Source organism: Ctenopharyngodon idella, chromosome 19, assembly GCF_019924925.1.
Source record: "Ctenopharyngodon idella isolate HZGC_01 chromosome 19, HZGC01, whole genome shotgun sequence".
In the NCBI taxonomy this organism is placed as follows: domain Eukaryota; kingdom Metazoa; phylum Chordata; class Actinopteri; order Cypriniformes; family Xenocyprididae; genus Ctenopharyngodon; species Ctenopharyngodon idella.
This window is the reverse complement of record NC_067238.1, coordinates 8345461-8358830: the sequence shown is the minus strand read 5'-3', so window position 1 is coordinate 8358830 and position 13370 is coordinate 8345461. Positions and strand designations below refer to the sequence as shown.

The 13370-nt window shown below is 35.5% G+C and overlaps 1 protein-coding gene across 3 annotated transcripts in view; it reads right to left on the bottom strand.

Annotated features, from left to right (window-relative positions):
- cpne4b (copine IVb) overlaps nucleotides 1-12009 on the bottom strand; it is a 42025-nt gene extending 30016 nt beyond the window's left edge. The window contains exons 1-3 of one of the 3 annotated variants that reach the window (XM_051873473.1): nucleotides 11774-12009; nucleotides 7864-8054; nucleotides 1260-1439 (exon numbers count right to left, since the gene is read on the bottom strand). In XM_051873473.1, coding sequence (XP_051729433.1) covers nucleotides 1260-1439; nucleotides 7864-8034 — 351 coding nt within the window. In that variant the 5' untranslated portion in view covers nucleotides 8035-8054; nucleotides 11774-12009. Of the gene's footprint in view, nucleotides 1-1259; nucleotides 1440-6556; nucleotides 6594-7863; nucleotides 8055-11773 lie in introns of those variants that run through there. The other 2 variants (XM_051873474.1, XM_051873475.1) reach the window with 2 other exon arrangements.
- Between the last annotated feature and the right edge of the window lie 1361 nt (nucleotides 12010-13370).

Below are 13370 nucleotides of genomic sequence, written 5' to 3'. Positions count from 1 at the left end.
ATCAACATCTAAACCTCTGTTAATTCTTGTGTTTTTCTTTCCTTTAGTGATTCCAAAGACTATAGAATAACACAAGACGCGTCACTCGTATTATTATGAATGGGAGAAAGTGCAACAGGCAATATGGCGGAATAAGTCCCGCCTTCTAAATAAGAGCCAACCGCCGATTGGTAAAGTCATCGCGTCACTGCAGCGGCCGTTAGAAGCTCCGGTTCCTATAGAAACAATCAGCGCCTCCGAAATGAGACACAAGAGACGCGCATTTATGACTGTGCACGCGCATTAGCTTGATCCAGCCTGGAAAATACCGTTTTTTGGTCATGAATCAAGCGTTTAGTAACAAAAAGTATGAGACAGTTGTTGTCAGATTTCATTGGTGATTTCAAATATGAAATTTAATCGTAAGATTGGCCGAACAGTTTTGGAGAATTTGATGTTTCCCCATTCAAAAAGATAGGAGCTGCACTTGGATGCCCGAGAGGTGTTTCAAAGATGGACGCCGAGTGAAATTACTTGTCTTAAAGGGACTTTGGTGATTCTGCTTGTTATCATCAGGTGTCTTCAATGCTGGCAATAAAAAATAAAGAGTTCTTAATTCATCTTTGACATCTGTCTGTTATTCAGATATTTTTGTTTAAATTTAAGGAATTAATTTGATTAATTCTAACTCAATTCTATTTGTTGAATTTAATTAATAATATTGCTTGTGATCTGTTGCCAAAATTTTATGGAGTAGATATAGCATATTACTTTTTACAGTGAAGTATTGGAAACAAAATTCTTTTAAAATTTACCTTGTTTAGCATGTTCAATTCACAAAAAAAAAGTATTTTCAACTCATATATACTACTTGTCAACTGTAAGTGGTTAGAACTGCGAAAATTGTTTTACAATATATACTGTAGCATACCACTTTGTAACAGCGAGAAACAAAAGAAGTGCCTGTTATTACCATCCAAATCCTTCAGTCCTCACATGAACTCTCCTTTCCTCTAGCCCTCTTTACCCTCTTATGTTCTTATATACCACTGGTTGTAGCCTTTTTTATTACAGACTAGATAAAAAGAGTTTGGAGTAATAGTCCATCTGCCCACCAGGCATCTTCATGCTCTCGTGAGCTCTCTGCTACCCTTTTGAATCCACACAATCCCTCTCATGTACTCATCCTCTCTCTCACTCACTCATTCCATTCACAAGCTTTCATCTTCCCTACTGTGCTTCAGTTAAGTGTGCACTCTGCTGCTCCTTCGTGCATTCACCTGTCCAAGCGTACACTCCATAGCGCCAAGGAAGTCAGCCTCTTTGAGTCCATTATGGTTGCTACTGATGTCATGGAGCTCAAAGCGGAGGCGCTGCACTTCCTCAAAATAGTAGTCAACTGTGAAGACTTTGGAGAAAACTGGAATGATGCTGCTGCGTATCACCTCTGTCCGATCCACCTGGAACCAATAAGAACATGGCAAATGTCACACTCCAACTCTGGTGTTTTGATTTACAGTTTTTTTTTTTTTTTAAATCATTTCGGCACCAATTTTAGAAAATTTATGTCATTTTTCAAAACTCTAGACAAAATTCAAAACAGTCATCACTTGTAACACAGGCTGTCCAATGTTCAAAACTCTGCATTGTGCATTCATATCTTTAAAGCAGCATTGCACTTGTAGAATAATTGCTTCAAATAACACTTTTATAATGAAATATCATAGGAACATTACTTCAGATCACCCACACACAAGATAGTTTCCCATAGTTTCAATGTGTATTTGTTAGTACAATCATTAAATATTGTTGTACAAAATATGTGATGCAGGTTTCATTACGGTTCTACAGATACATATATCACTGTAATAGGACTAGAGAGAATAGTACAGACACAGCGGAATCATTGAACAATATCTGAAATTGATTGATGAAATAATCAAATCAAAGGAAAAATTTAGCTACATTTTAGCTAGCTTCTGTGTCCATCAACCCTGTCTTGTGGATTTGACAACAGGTTCTCATCCACATTACAATGGATGTTTTTAAACATCTTGGAAATAATCCAGGTCTGTCACTATGATGTCATTGCATGCATCACGACCTGGAGAAGAGTGACTTATTCGTGAGGGCGCCCATCTTTTACCTTCCACCTCTACGTGGGCCATCTTGCATACAAGCAATGTCAAATCTGAACATGTGGTCTGTAAAAGTGGTACATGGGACCATAGAAACCATGTCTGATAAAGAATGATGATGAAATATTACATCCATAGATAATGTAGTCCAACTGAGTCACGTTCTGTGGTAACTGGTGTCAATTGATCTTCTTATCCTGAAACTTCCATGATCTAAACATGGAATATTGTTCATCAGTTTCTATAAAAACTATGCATCAAGAGTAAAGCAACAGTTATCTATTATTTTGAGCAGTTGTATTAATTGATAGTTAGATAATTGTAATGAAATGAATAGACAGTCTTCTCAGATGTAACGTGTGAGTTCCATTTTGAAATGGTCATACTTTGATGTTTAGTGGAGTCATTTTGAACAGGTGATTTTAGTTCAATGAACAAATGATCTTAGGTTTATGTGTACTGTATCCAAACAATTAGAAAAAGTTTTGAAAAATGTGCATTTGGATCATCGGTTGTGAGTTTTAAAAAATGACATGAAGTTTCTAATATTAGAGTAAAAATGATTGTAAAAAAACAGGAATTTAGTTAACAGCTCTTCACAAAAACATTCCCCTCTGGGATCAATGAAGTCCTACAGGCTGATTGTTTGGATGATGAAAAGGATTTTCCCCAATCTAGTTCATATCCTAAATCGATTAAGTTCATATTCAGTCACATCTAAAGTCAATGTCAATGGCCCTTAGCTGAACAGGGCCACAGAACAACAAGGTTATTGTACTTAAAGTCCAAATTGAATTTGTGATAGGCTATTATGACAGGTAGCATTATGACTACAACAAACTGCTTGAAATAGTATTTTACTTAATCCCATGTACGTGCGATCAATAATGAAGTGAAATTGACAAAGCCTGTCAAGAATTCACTACTGTTCAAATGTCACGGTCATGTTTAGTTTCATTGTCTTGTTCTGTTTAGTTTCTAGCCATGGTTTTCCTTGTCACTGTTTTGCCTGTGTTCTCATTCATTTATTTGTTATCATGGTTTCTAATTAGCTCTCACCTGTTACGTTAATGATCTTCCTCTTTGTATTTAAGCCCTCTGTTTCTTCTGTTCATTGTCTTACATTAATGTTAATGGTTTGGTGTGGTATTCTAGTTCTTGGTGTTCATTAAAAGTAACTTTTGTCATTGCATGCACAGCACCCCTGACCATGGGTGGCACAACAACTTCAAAAGTGGTGGGGCAAAATTTTATGATTTTGGGGTATATAGTGGGGATTATTATTTTGTGATTCCTAATGCTTTACAACATTACCATTTGCTCATGTAACACGTTGTCATGATCACCAGCTGGAGTGCCCTGGTTGTCCATCAGAGGGCAATTCCCCTCTTGTTCACTGCCATTCACACATGGACTACATCCCCCATAATCCTCTGCCTCGTCTCATCATCACTGATTGTCTACAGCTGTGTGTCATTAACCTGTTAGTCCCAGCCTATATAAACCATGTTCACTCTGTCAGTCATTGTCTTGTATTTGTCTGTACTGCATTTCTGAGCATTCTTCCTGGTTTCATATCTATTTTTTTTTTTTTTGGATTCTATACCTGTTCCCCTGGATTTCCATATTTTTGCCTGCACCTTGGACTTAATCATTGTTTGGACTGTTTGCTTGTGTATGACCTGTGCTTGGTTTTGGATTACGATTGTGGATTACCCTTCTCATAAATACTGCATTTGGATTCTCAACCTTCGTGTGATGGAGCATTTTCATGACACATGTATTACATTTTAAATTAGTTATCATGGATTAATGAATGATTTAAAACTATGGATATACCTGCTGTTTGCCTCCTCCTGCTGGAACAGGGGGATTTCTCCCCGGAGGATCACACAAGGGACTTTCTAGATCTAGCGTGCTTCACTCACTATCCTGACCACTCACTGTGCGTATTCATATCCCCACTTTGGACCCAGAGCCCAGCCAGCCTTCAGCCATGACTGGGATGGAGCATAAGCCAGAGCCCATTGCAGACTCAGAGCCCGAGCCCACCACAAAGCAAGAGCCAGAGCGATCGCCAGAGGTTACTTTCTTCGTTAGCACATGTTGTCGGAATGGATCAGAGCCCGCCCACACTCTCGTCGCTGAGGTGCATGCTATAAACTTAGTGCTAAGGGAAAATTATTTGATGAGATGGATGATAGTGTTTCCTGGTCTACCTTCTCCGCTGATCCCATTCAATTCCAAGTCGTCTTTGTCTCCTCTGGTTCAGTCCAGTTCCAAGACATCTTTGTCTTTGCTGTTTCAGCCCAGTTCCAAGTCGTCGTCTTCTCTGCTGGTTCGGCCCAGTTCCAAGTCATCATTATCACCGTTTTTTCAGTCCAGTTCCAAGTCGTCTTCGTCTTTGTGGTACTGGTTAAGCCCAGCCCCAAGTCTTCCTTGTCGCCACTGGTTTCATCCAGCACTAACACTCCTTCATTGTTCAGAACTAAGTCTCCTTCGACGTCCAGCACCAAGTCTTCTTCATTGTCCAGCACCAAGTCTCCTTTGTTGCCATTTGGCTCTGCCCCGCTCCTTCGTTGCGGATTGTCCTTCCCAGACACCGTCTCCTTCCTCTGCCAAAGCTATCCAGTTCCTCGGACTTGTCTCCATTGTCTCCCTTTAGCCTCTTGTCTCCTCCAGTTGTTCCACCCAGCTGCATGGATCCACCTGGGGCTTCCTAGTCATCAGCTCCACTGTGGTCTGTGGATCCCTCAGCTCCACCTCAAGCCTCTAAGCCCCGGACTCCACCTTGGCCCTCTGACCCATCGGCTCCACCTTAGATCAACGCTCTCTCTGGCTCTACCTTGGTCAATCGTTGCTCTGGCTCCGCCTCTGACTTATAACTTCATTCTGAGTCACACATCCTCTTTGTGGATTATATACACAAAACCCGTGTATATAACCCGTATTAATATCTTTCAAAAAAGTTTTTGAAAGATATTAATACTTTTATTCAGAAAGGACCAATTGAACAAAAGTGAGAGTAAAGACTTAACAGCTATTATTGTTAACATAATAATGCTGTTCTTTTGAACATTCTAATCATAATCTAATAATCCTAAAAAAAAATAAGTCCTCCTTTTCCCAAAAATATTAAGTAGCACAACTGTTTTCAACATTGATAATAAGAAATGTTTCTTGTGCAACAATTCAGCTTTGTCATTAATATAGAAAATGGTTATTTTAAATTGTAGTAATTTCACAATATTACTACAATACACAATACTGTTTTTACTCTACTTATGATCAAATAAATGCAGCCTTGTTGAGAGGCTTCGGTTACACTTTATTTTAAGCTGTCCTTGTTACAGTGTAATTATACATTTAAGTACTGAGTAATATTATTAACAACATGTACTTACTATAGGGTTAGGATTAGGTTTGTTTTAGCATTAGATGCATAATTTATAGTTATTACTATAGTGTAATGTGTAACAAGGAAACCGTAAAATAAAGTGTTACAGAGACTTCTTTCAAAAGCATTTAAAAAATTGTATTGCCCCCAAACTTTTGAATAGTAGCATATGTCCTAAAGTGATATTCAATTCTAAAATAAAAATAAATACATTTTGCAAAAAAGACAATAAAACCTACATTAGGATTTTTTTTGTTGCACTGTGACATTTTCAGGACAATTAAGCACATTTATCTTTCAATCTATCAGTTCTTACTGTAATGCATCTGGCCATTTCTCTTTCACTACTCCCATTATATACATTATTTTTTTTATTGTATTCCAATATAAAATAGTACTCTTAAATTAAAAGAAGCATAAATTAAAGGCAGTATAACAAATACTCAAACTGCAACTTAAATGTATCTATATACAAAAAGAGAATTATAAGCAAAGATTTCCAAATGTTCTTCCTTAGTTCACGGGCAAATATGTGCAAATAAAAACATTTTATGCACGGTGCAAAAAAGACACATTTCAGTCTCAGTGGTTATTCAGTGTTTTTCTTACATCATTTAACTTATCTTGTTTCCTATAACTCTTCATTTTGCTTTTCAGAAGAAAACATAAAATGGATTATATGGAACTGCTAATGTGTAGACTGCTTTCCAAATTAACTGATTAACTTGTTTGTATTAGACCAATTGATTACATGTATTGGTTTTGTAGTAGAGCCTAGAAATATTACTTGTATTAGACTAAATGATGCAAAGGTCTGTGGACCTAAACAGTTGTGTTATGTTTTGTATTGTGCTTAGTTTGCATGCATTTGCACCTAAAGAACATTTAATAAATGGAAGTGAGTTTTTTTTTATTTCATAATCTTTGAGTCTATTGGTGCGTGTCCCACTACTGTGATATATGCATTTATCAATTTTAAGGGATAGTTCAATTTCAAGGAACAGTTCACCCAAAAATGAAAATTCTGTCATCATTTACTCACCCTCATGTCGTTCCAAACCTTTAAGACTTTCTTTCTTCTGCGGAACACAAAAAAAGATATTTTGAAGAATGTTTGTAACCAAACAGTTTTTGTAACTGTAACCCTGTAACTTTCATTTTATGGACCAAAAAAAAAAAAAAAAAAAAATGAAAACAAAGATTTTCCTCAAAATATCTTTTGTTCTGCAGAAGAAAGAACTATATACATGTTCAGACTGACAGGAGGGTGAGTAAATGATGACAGAATTTTCATTTTTGTGAGAACTATCCCTTTAAATAATATATCTTTTTAGTCACATTATGTTAATACGCATATAAAAATAAGACTCACTGTTGCTTTACAGTAGTGTAAAAAGGAATGCAGGGGACAATGTGCTCAATTGTCCCGGAAAGTAACATCACAATGCAAACAATTGTAACTTAAAATATATATATATATATATATATATGTACATATAATTTTTAAGTGAAATATGACCAGAGCATTTTTTTTTGACAAGTTATGTGAGATTCTCCAGACTATTGTGCCTTCAGCCCACTTATATAGTTTCAAACACATCACTTAGTTTTCAACTTCAGTGCTCACAGCTGGAGTTCAAATGGCACTGCCTTATTAATTATGGATCATACCCTTAGCTGTGCCAAGCGAAACTCCCGTGTGTCAGAAACACCTGTTTTGTGCTGCAACTGAAACCATTCATAGACACCTAGCAAAAAAATAACATGCCAATTCACTTGAGTTACTGCAGAACTGCACAATCTCGTCTTTGGTTTTATTAGAGAGACACAAGTCAGCGTAAATGCTTTCTGTGATCTAACGGCGCTGTTTAATATTACTTTCACATCACAGCATAGACTACAGCCTCAGAACACTAATCAGCCTTTAACAGCCATACACACATGCATAAGCACATATGGTTCCATAAAGAGCTAGCTCTCATGCACTATATAAGTAGCTTCTGTTCAGTCCAGATTAGTGTTTGTGAAAGGACTGTTACTGAAGTTTTAGCATTAGATGTACTGAAGTACAATAACACCAGAAGTTTTCTGAAATATTTAATACATGCATAGCAGTTTCAAAGTGAGGAAAGAGACTGTGTGATTGCCTGACACACAAACAGTTGTTTCTTTGAAATGATGTATGAAAAAAGTCAATGTAAACTGTTAAAAATGGTTTTCAAACACACATATGACAATAACACTCTAGATTGTGTTTTTGTGTAGGTGAAAATTAGATGTTCCTCTATGAAAAACATCATTCTGTTTGTGCTAGACTCTAAAGAATACAAAACCCGAACATGAACACACCTCAAACCACTGCCCGTGGGACTGCATCTTGAGGACAACGCAGGGGTCAGGCTTGGACAGAGCATCCCTGTCAGATATTCCTTTACAGGCCACACGGAGCTCCACTTTTGTCAGACATGGGCTGTTGAAGAGGCCCAGCGTGGTGGCAGCGGACTCATAGATGTTACTCATTTTGCATTTGTTTTTTCAAGCTGTGAAAGAAAATAAAGTATTTAGCTAAAGCATTAGTGGATACATATAAATCTCTATAAATAATAATAATAAAAATCACCTATGTTTATAGTGTTTTTGCTGACTGGATCAATTAAAACAAACTGTTGCATTCAATAATTTGTGTGGGATACTTTTTAAAACTGTTCTGATTGATTATGATCATTAATCATCATTCAATTATGAGCTAATGTCATACAACAGTTGAAGCCTGTATATTTCCTCATGCGATATAGCACAGATACATTAAGATTTCTTTAATTACAATTCATACTTGTATTCAGCAAGAAAGCATTAAACTGATTTAAAAAGTGAAAGTAAAGACTTTTACTTTGTTGCAAAACAAATTCTATTTTTTCAATGAATGCTGTTTTTTTAAATTTTCTATTCATCAAAGAATCCAGAAAAAAATGTCTCATGGTTTTCATAAAAAATATTAAGCAGCACAACTGTTTTTATCATTGATAATAATTAGAGATGCACCGATACTAAATTTCTCCACCGATACCAATAGCTGATTATTCAGAGTGATATCTGCTGATACCAATACCGATAGTTTGGGGGTTCTGCCTTTTATACCTTACTCAAATTAATATTAACACACATTAACTAAATTCTGAAGATTAAATTAATATTTCTTAACTTTCTGAATGTTATTAATTCATATAATTACTATTAATATTGAACATCAAACTGGTTTCTTAGCATTTTCTTTACACAAAGCACAAATTCAGTGCATTCTCCTGCCCTATTTTGACTGACAGGATATATTGCCCCTGACTATCAACTGCTTTTAAATTATAAAATAAGGTAACATTTCTTATCATTATTGTAGATAATCGGTATCGGCTGATAAAAGCAAAATTTCACACGGCCGATTAATACCGATTATTACCCGATATATCGGTGCATCTCTAATAATAATAAGAAATGTTACCTGAGCAGCAAATCAGCATATTAAAATGATTTCTGAAGGATCATGTGACACTGAAAACTGGAGTAATGGCTGCTGAAAATTTAGCTTTGCCATCACAGAAATAAATTATATAAAATAGAAAACTGTTATTTTAAATTTTAATAATTGTTCTATTACAGTTTTTACTGTATTTTTGATCAAATAAACACAGTCTTGATGATCATAATAGTCTTTCAAAAACATTTTAAAAAAATCTTACAACCCCAAACTTTATAGTGATATTGCAGATGGTTTTACACAATTTCTAGCTGGACCAAGATAATGAATCATCACAGTGAGGCAGAGACTGACCTGGTACCTTGATCAAAATGAACCAGCTACAATTTTCAAAAAGTCACCTTGACCACATTAAGAGAAGGTGACATGCTTTTCCAGCAGAAACAATCGACGAAACTTTTTTCACTTTTTATATAAGTAGTTTACTATAAATATTTTCTGAAAAAAGTGAAATGCAGTGCCTAACTGCATGTGTTCAAAGGTCTATAACTAGCAAATTGGAATTACATGAAATATTATTTTAATATTATTATTACACTTTTAATATATTTAAATTAATTTATGATAGTGGAATCACAAAAACCTCAAACAATGAGAGTGGTTTTTTTTTAGTTTTTTTTTTATGAGTGCACTATTTTGAATCTACCAAAAATGCCCCACTTTTTGTTTATTCACTCGACGACGGTTACCTTAAGAAGCTATTGCTACCTGACCTGACCCTTAAAAAATACTTTCATTAGTGTAACCTCGTGTGGTTGATTCAGTCATGTTAAAGAAAAGTTTTGAACACAAATAAATCCAGTTATGTGAAGATGAAGTACGTTTTATAGGTTAGCTGACAAAACATTTTTACACTGTAGTCCCTAGAGGAAAGCAGTCCTTGAAATAATTTGAATTAATCACGTTACACTTTTGAATGGACAAGTTCGAGCACGATAAGTGTGTGTTGATTAAAACAGAAAACGGGTGACTTGTTAAGTCAGAGACTCCGATAACGTTTCTTTATAATGAAATTGCTCTTCAGTCAGGCATCGTGTGGAATGAGCTCAGCGTTGTCCCCGTGGGAGAGATTCCCTGGAACACAGAGCGAGGAGCTGACCCCAATACTCTGAGACCATACCACAGAGAACGTGTATCTCTCTGTGTTACTCAATTATTCATGCCCTCTGCTTCCTTTGAGTGCCACATTTTTGTTATCATTATTGTTATTTTTAGATAAAAGAGGCCGACGTGCCGTTACGGGCTGCTAAAACCCTCCCGAGCTTTCTAGCTCTGCAAGATGGACAAAACTATTGCAAGCAACCTCTAGCAGTTCTTACAGTAAGCAATCCTAAGCATGTCCCACTTTGATGCAGTATTTTAATGCACCTGGCCAGATTAATTGAGGTGACTGCATGTGAATAGTCCCCGTGCAGGTGTTTGCTCTGGGCGAGTGCACTGTTGTGCTCATGTGTAGCCTATTTGCATTGCATGTATTGAAATAATCCTGGAAAGCATGGAGTTTACTGAAATATGATGAATAATCAAGTGCTCACATGGGCCGTGCTGCTGGACAGCCTCATGTGCACCACGGCCTAGTTTTCATGGTGTTAATTTATGTTATAAAAGTTCATGGACAACAGATGCAGATCTGCTACATATACTAAATATGTAAATACTTACATTTTTAATTTAGCAGATGATTCCTCACAAATGAGGAATACTACAAGCAACTAATCTCTGCATTGACTTTATTTTACGCTACAACAGCTGAATGAATCCAATGAAGTAGTCAATAAATAGTTTTTCACCAAGGGCTGACCAAAACTTGTTCAACTACTTGGAAAATGTAGAGATCAAAATAAATAGACAAAGCATCCGAGTGCTCTGTTTTTATGTGGATGAGGAATACATTTTATATATATATATATATATATATATATATATATATATATATATTATAGAAAAACATGACATTTACGCATAGTCATGTCACATGACAAAATGGCTTCCTGCACCTTGGTTACGCCACTGACTTGGCAGGCAAAAGTTTCCGATATATTAAAGCAATTTTAAAACAAAACGGATTCCCTCATTATCTTTTTTTTTTTTCTCCAAAAAAATAAATAATAAGAAAAACAAAATATTCCAAAGAACTTATGCCATCATTTCCTTTTTTAAGAATTACAGCCTATCAGTGCGCCTTCTTTCTTGTTCAGTTTTCTGGCAAGTTACACCACGTAGCAATGTTTGACTTTTAGCTTCACGAAAAATACTAGAATTACTTTTAATTCAGAAATATAAGACATGTTCATCATAGAAGAGGTGCATTCAGATATGTTAACTGTTTGCACAAATTGCATTTTTTGATATTTACTTATTTTAAGGACCTATATAGCCTACATTAAATGAAATATCCAATACTGATCACCTAGGATCTTGTAATCGATTTCCTATTATAAAGAATATTAGATTACATTTACTACGAACTATGCGCGTAATTAGTGGTACCACAATGGGATTCGAACAGTACAAGTCTGAAGTGCACTTTAGTGCAGTTTTCCCAAAAACACTGTTAACAGACTAATATTTCTTCTGTAGTCATAAAATGCTAAATGTGTCCATACATGTACATATTTGGCCATGTAAGCATTAAACTGTGAGTTAAAATGGTTATTCCATCAATGCGTAAAACATCACCAAATTCTGTACGTTTTGATGTTTTGATATTAAAGGGATCAAACTTACCCACTGTTTAAGTATAAGAACAAATTCCAAGCGATGCCAGAAAAAGTTCCTCAGTGCAGTTTGCGCACTGGACTCATTTTCCATTCGATTCCATGTCCAGATTGTCTACGGTGATAAAAGCAGCTCCATCGGGTTGAGCGTTAAAGGTGATGGATAGTCCGACCCGCAGTCTCCTCTCTCAACATAAGAGCAGGACAGGCGCGCGCACTCTAGTTAACTTCACTGTTTAATCCTCCACCATGAGAGCTGGAGAGGAAGTGCAGGATCCGAACACAGTGAAACCCTGCACTCTGGCGGATGGCTCAGTAAATTACAATTGGTGTGAGCTCTTGTGAAACTGTATTTTGATGAATACGAGCAGGGCCTTAGCTAATGGTGTGAAATGTTGGAATGGTTCTAGTGACCCAAGTCCCATGTATGATCTCAACATGGCTTCCCCCATGACCACTCCATACAAACAAAAATAGCATTTGTTGGGCTACTATAACAACCATGTTCATTTTGAGTGTATATGATTCATTTCTTTTTCAACTTTGTTAATGAAACAAAACAATTGCCAACACATCCATCAATTAATTTTCATGTGTAAAATGTATTTAAATAAAAGATAAGGGATCCAGAGTGAACGGGCTCAGATATGGCCTAGGATAAGATGAACATAAAATTAGGCATTTATGACTTTCTATTCTATTCTATTCTATTCTATTCTATTCTATTCTATTCTATTCTATTCTATTCCAGTATCCTGTCTAAGCCTGAATCAAGGCTGTGATTGAAGCATGGAAGTCACACTCAGCACTCTCAGTTTCTTTCTTTCTTTCTTTCTTTCATGATTTTACTTTGACTATCAATGTCCTCTCATTTCCTTGCACAGAATACTTCTCTGTTCATCCATCAGTGCAATGTTCTTATTCTGAGTTTGCTGGTTTATCCCATGCATTGTCTGAAATGAAATGAATTGAGAAGCGTATAGCCTAATAATTTATTAAAAACTTTATTATGTTTTATTATTTTCTTTTCTGTTCTATTCTAAATAATAACCAATTCTAATCTAATCAATAACTATATTATTTATAGTATACAGTACCGGTCAAAAGTTTGAAAGTTTGAAGTCTCTTATGCTCTCCAAGCCTGCATTTATTTGATCAAAAATACAGAAAAAACAGTAATAATGTGAAATATTATTACAATTTAACATTATGGTTTTCTATTTTAATATACTTTAAAATATGATTTATTTATGTAATGCAAAGCTGAATTTTCATCAGCCATTACTCCAGTCTTCAGTGTCATATGATCCTTCAGAAGAAATCATATTTAATTCTATTATTCTATGCTTTTAAAAATAAAGATTCCAAAGGTTCCTTAAAGCATGCCAGAGAAGAATCATTTTGGGTTCCCCAAAGAAGCTTTCAGTGAAAAGTTCATAAAAGACCAATTTTTTTTCTTACTATGAAGAACATTTTTCATAATGTAAAGAACCATTTTTCTATTTTGAAGAATCTTTTTGTGCAGTTGATATGATCCATGAATATTAAATGTTCTTCATGTAGCCATGGATGCTCATAAAGAAGCTTTTTAATTTTTTTTAATTCTA